The 6,028-nt window shown below is 39.2% G+C and overlaps 1 protein-coding gene across 2 annotated transcripts in view; it reads left to right on the forward strand.

The window, feature by feature from the left end:
* Positions 1 to 5,222, forward strand: part of PRTFDC1 (phosphoribosyl transferase domain containing 1) — a 92,129-nt gene extending 86,907 nt beyond the window's left edge. Inside the window, exons 8-9 of one of the 2 annotated variants that reach the window (XM_081820779.1) lie at positions 2,894 to 2,970; positions 3,952 to 5,222. In XM_081820779.1, the coding sequence (XP_081676905.1) occupies positions 2,894 to 2,970; positions 3,952 to 3,999 (125 nt within the window). In that variant the 3' untranslated portion in view covers positions 4,000 to 5,222. Of the gene's footprint in view, positions 1 to 439; positions 632 to 2,893; positions 2,971 to 3,951 lie in introns of those variants that run through there. The other variant, XM_081820778.1, reaches the window with a different exon arrangement.
* Positions 5,223 to 6,028: the final 806 nt, after the last annotated feature.

Genomic DNA, 6,028 nt, shown 5'->3' on the forward strand with positions numbered 1-6,028 from the left:
AAGTGGTTTTGGTTTTGGTTGGTTGGTTGGTTGGGTGGTTGGTGGTGTCATTTCACATTGAAGAATCTCTGGTTTCCTATTTGCCGGCCTTCTGTGTGAAGCAGAAGCTGTAAAGGTTTCCTAGTCCCACAGAGGTCTCCCCAGCCTTGCCAATAGAACCCTTTTCAACAAGGATAGAACCCTTTACAACGAGGATTTTTCATTTCCCAGTTTGCGTTGTTCATGGAAACTCTGTCATGTGCATTGGATATTTTTGTGTTTAGGTTTTCCATAGCACCTTAAAGCCAAAGAACTCAGCTAATGGTTTTCAGGGGGTGGAGGGAGACTTGACCCCACCAGACTGGCTGACACGCAAGTTCCCTGCCTTGGCCGCTGCCCCTGTCAGTCAGACCTGGGAAGGCACTGTAAAGGCTTAGAGGGATTCTCATACTGTCTCCAGGAACCATCACCAGACAACGTTCGATGCCGACCAAAGAAAAGTTCAGTAACACAGAGAATTGGCCGAGCAGGTATCTTCAGATACCATCTTTGTGCTTGACTTCCTATGTTCTGGAGGATTTGGCTCATCCAGGGCACTTTGCTACTCTCCTCCCCATAATATGAATAGTTCCAATGCCAGGAAGAATAAACAAGCAGCTTGATTATTCGTTATTCTAACACTAGAGGTGACTTTTTTTCACTCACATAGGCAGACTTCAGCTTGATTTTTATAACTTACATTTGCTCTAAAGCCTCTGGGATCATTTGGCTACAGTTCTCATCAGCAAGCTGAAAAAACATCAGAGCAAGGGAAGCACACTATGGACGGGTAATGTGCCAGTGACATTTCGCAAGTGACTCTTTATCCTAAAAACAAGTTTCATGTATTAAATCTAGACAACATCAGTGCTGGGCAGATAGACCCAACAGCATGTCCCCGTCCAGTTACTGGCATGGGGAATATAATCTGGGTGCAGTAAGGTTAGGCAAAGTTAGTGAACAGAAATCTTCTAAGGAAATCATGGAAGATCCCATAGAGATAAGATTTTAACTGAAGTTGAAAGATTCACTTCAGATATAGCCAACTAATTACAGATTATTTGTCACTTACAGCAACAACATGAATAAAATAATGGCAGGTAACACTAGTAAGAGGTTACGATGGGCCCTACACTCCTTTCTAAGAGCGACACAGAGATTAATACATTTCATCCTTACAACCTTCATCCAAGGTAGTTGCTCTTGTTATGCCCATTTTACAGATGAGGAAATTGAACACAAGGTTCAATGGTTTTCAAAGGTCACGTTGCTGTAAGTGTAGAGTCAGTATTGAACCCAGGCAGTCTGGTTCTGATCACTGCCTTACTCTTGTACTACATCTGTAAGTAACATCAGCAAGTAAATGCACTCATTTTCCAGCTAGACATAGGTCACTCTGATTCCTAACCGTCCCCCTGATCTACTGATCCAGTGTCCTTCTTTCACTCCCTAACAGATCTAAAGGTTTGACCTTCTGAACTGGCTTTGCCCAGTCTCTGGCGCCATGCCTACTGTAGGCATTGCTCTGGTCACTGTGAAGTCATTACTGTGGTGACAACCCGGGTTCTCTGGGATTTACTAATATAGTAAAGTATCGTTTTAGCTGGTTCAGAATCTCTGTTTCTTCTCCCTAAACTTCTGAGGCTTGATACTTTTGGTTCCTTTCTCATAATTGATTCTTTCCCATATGCTCCATGACATCTTTTATATGTTCTGACATCTTTTCTTCTGCTCTTGCTTCTCCTCTTTGATTATTTTTCTCAAAGCAAGGTACAGTGTGGAGGGACCAAAGGGTGTTTCTATCAGTGACATATAATGCAATCCTCTAGAAAGTAAGTCCCTCTCCTCCGGCACTTTCTGCAAGAAGGAAGCAGTTGCCTACTCCATGTGAAAGCATCTTTGGTCATAGGAATCAAAATGGTGGTGAGTAGTCACCAGAGGGATAACTTTCTCTCCATGCTATAAGTCCATTGGCTATACCAAAGAACAGTTTCATAAAAGTAAGCGAGTACACCTCTCATCTGCAATGCTGGAATAAACAAACAGATTCAAAAAAAAGTGGAAAGAGTTTGAAAAACCACTGGACCATAGGCACATTTATTCTGTTTCAAGACTTCTGAAGAAGGAGCGCTACTGTCTGTTCCTTAAAGATTTTTTTCCGTAAAAATCATCTTCCTTTCAATAAACTTTTCCTTCATTTAACCTAAGTACCTCATACTGCATTTAAATCCTTTTACTACCATCCCTCCCACAATAGAGATTGAGAGCTAATTAATGTCATCTGTCTACTGGGTTCAAAGACTAGTGTTAGAATAACCCTTAGCGTTCTGTTCCTCAAACTGAACAATCCCACTTCTCGTCATCTGGTCTCCCAGGTTTGGCTTCCCAGCCCTTTATCCAGCTGAGGACACTGAGTGCAGTGGGAGAATGGGTTCCTAGTGATAACAGCCTGTGCACCTAGTCATGTAGTACAGGATTAGAATACTTCTGTCTGAACTGCACTTTATGCTTCCCAAGTATTTCCTTTGGCATTATAACATTGGATACTGCTTGCTTTGGAACTGCGGGGCTACATGACTAACTCATGCATATCTCTTGCTCTCCCCCAGGCTGGCTGAGCCCTTTCTCAGCTCTGTATGGTAGGAGTACAGCCATTCTTCCTTGTATGTTTGCTTGTCTACCTTGTCTCCCTGCCTAATCACTGTGGTCCAGGTCCTATTGGGCTCATCCTATGCATTGCTTATCATTTTTCTCACTTGCTTCTGCTTAAATGAAAGGTCCTCACAGTTTAAGTGCCAACAATAGCATATGGTGGCTTTCTACTCATGTTATCTACATTTTATTCCTTTTTTTTTCTCTCTCTCTCTCTACTCAGATGTTGGATTTGAGATTCCAAACTTATTTGTGGTGGGTTATGCCTTAGATTACAATGAATACTTCAGAGATCTGAACGTAAGTCATGCATGCAAATCCCTAGCCTCCTTTCACAAGAACTTAACAGCTATATGAATTTAACAAATTATTGAAATAGTAGTCATGATAGCTGCCACTTACTGAATATCTTCTGTGTCAGGAATATTCTGGGCACTTTGCATTCATAATCCCAGTTACAGTTGCATGCAGTTCATAACTATTCCCTTTTTGGAGAAATGGTTTCAACATATATACATGGACTTCCAGTGTAGACCCCCCAGCTGTGTGACCCTGACCAATGTTGAATGATTTAGAGGTAGACATCTTACCCGAAGTGGACCAATCATGTGTGTGTGTGTCTCTCTCTCCTAAGAATTAGAAACTTAAACCAAAAGTCACAGAAATCAAGAGGTTTTGGTCTTAAGCCACTGAATGGCAGGGCCCCAGAGAGAGTATCCACAAGCACCATGGGCTAAAGTCAGGAGCTACCCCATTCCAGCCTTCCAGTTGCTTCATTGTGTAGCCCTTCCTTGGATTCTGTGAGCCACCTCATTAGCCTTGGTAGGCTATATTAGCCTATATTAACCTGACTCCACTTCTGTGCCTTGCAATCAAAATAGTCCCGACACATTTCTTGCTACCCAAAAAGGATCGATTAAGTCAATGTTGTGTTTACCACGGCTATTTCTCCATTCTCCCTAGAGGTGATAATGTTACCAGGTGGAGACTTCTATCTCCACCATGGCTGACCATACCCTCCTTCAGCCTTTCTGGTTGTTCCAGACCTAGGGAGCCAGATTTGGAATAGGGCTCAAAACTAGAACAATGAAGAAACTTTTTCAAGCATTCAATTGGGTGTCTTTAGATTTTATATACATGCACACACATAAATGCGCACACATATATTTGAATGAACAATAACCAATTATAAGATGACATTCTATTATTACTGCATTACATTTTCTGCACCCCTCCTATTTGGTTAAGAAACCGATTCATTTAAATCCTTTATTGTTTCAGCACATATGTGTGATCAATGAACATGGCAAAGAAAAGTATCGAGTCTAAAGGAGTAAATTCTCACCAACGAATCTCCAGATAACATCATACTTACGACTATAGTCGGAAAGCCAGCATGTAAAGTTTGTCTCCCCAGGCATCTTCACTCAGCAGGAGATAAAAGAAAAAAAAAATGTTTTAATGAGAGAAGTTTCTTTTCTGAGGTTATAACATAAAGAATACCAAAGGTTCTTAAGGAAAATTAAGCAGTGTTTTTATTTGACTTGCTCCAAATTAAATACTCCACCTTGTGACTCATGCGTTCTATCTACCTTCACACTCCAGAACTTCACCTTCTTTTATTCCGATACAGTTATTATGCTTGATGACTATACCCCCATCTAGTTACTCAAATATTTTTCACTTAACTTTTTTTTTTAATATTCCATTTTGGTAATATTTTGCAATCTGGAGAAACTGGAAGCCTTTTCAGTTAAGCTCCGAACGCAAATCCTGGGAATGCAACTAGATTCCCATACTCAAAAAGGAGGGAAAGGACAATTTAATATAAATTTCTGTTTGTGCATTTCTGGCAGGCCATTACTATTTGCTTTGACAAAGCCTTTTTGAACTGTAGCATATAATGAATCTTAATGATGTTATGAAATGAGCCTTTGCTCAGTGCTGTTGATTGGAGCTTCCGGTATGTGATAACGGTATGTCATGCATGCATGGATGTACTCAACTGTGTTTAATACTCTGAATTTTAATTAGAAAAAGTACAATGGCAGCAAGGCCCTCGTTTCTAAGCTGCATCGTTTTATTCATGTGGGACATGAGCAAATGGCAGAATTCGTGGGGCGGGGGGTTCAATTCAAAACTAAGCAAGTATGAGTTTTTCCTCTTATTTACATCAAAGGACAAGACACTATTATATATTATCATCAACACGAACACAGAGGTTGAATTATTTTTTTGAGTGGTCTTAGAATCTGACAGCCGACAGCCCAAGGCACCACAGAAAACCAGCACACTTAAGAAAGTTGTTTTCTGAATAACATTTTTTCCATTTCCACTGTTTTATGAGATGTTTTCTAATTTATGGGGATTTTAATTGAAAATGAACTCGAGTGCCAATAGAACTGTTTTCTTCTCACTTCCTAAAAGGAAAAAATGCAAAATAAATAGCTAAGCAGCCTTTGTTTGGTTCTGAACCATTTGTGACATATTATTATCAGGTTCTAGCTTCCTTTAAACTAATAAAGAATAAAAAACCTTGTTACGTTTCATAACTGCTTACTGTTTTTCTTCTGCCTTCATATTTTTTATATACTTTCAGCCCTTAAAATGCGTGTGAGCCAGTAGCTTAAATATACTACTGCATATATCTTTCCTGGGGCTTTATTTTTGTTAACCTGGAAAAAATCCAATATATGCGCTAGTATAAGCAAACGATTAAGCCAGACTTGATCTACTGCTTTTCTTTTTTTCTCTCCTTGTAAGACAAAGAATTTTAGTTGTAAAAGATTTTCCTGACTATCTTTGTTCCAGGCAGAGAAGAAAATAAACCACACCCAGAAAGTGAGAAACCAGCCAAGGGAATTCCTTTTAGCTTTGTTCCATAGAAGAATCAGTATCCAAGTTAGAGATTGAAAATTCTAATTGGCCAGTTTCTTGAATCATCAAATTCGTGTTCTAAATACAATTTCCACTATGCCACCTTTATATGAGGGACCTAGAAAAACCCAGATACATTTGATTATAAGTATAAAATTATCCATAATCTTTATTAAAATATTTTCTTTAGAATGTTGAATTTTAACAAACATCAGCGTAATTTTTGAGGACTGTATGTTTATTTGAATTAGGAAGGAAGTTGATCTACTTCACAAGATTTTGAGGAGGACTTGTGCTAACTAATGCTGAAAAAGAAAAATCCATTAAATACACAAGAAGTTTAATCATTCCTGCAATTTTTTTCCTATCACACAATATTTTGACAGTGATATCCAAGAATGTCATCTTGGGAAAAATAGTATTTCCTCTTCTCTTGCGAAACTCGAATCTATTTAATACCACTGAGTTTTTTCAATCCAGA

This window comes from Leptonychotes weddellii, chromosome 5, assembly GCF_054177405.1.
Source record: "Leptonychotes weddellii isolate Sample4059 chromosome 5, ASM5417740v2, whole genome shotgun sequence".
Classification (NCBI taxonomy): domain Eukaryota; kingdom Metazoa; phylum Chordata; class Mammalia; order Carnivora; family Phocidae; genus Leptonychotes; species Leptonychotes weddellii.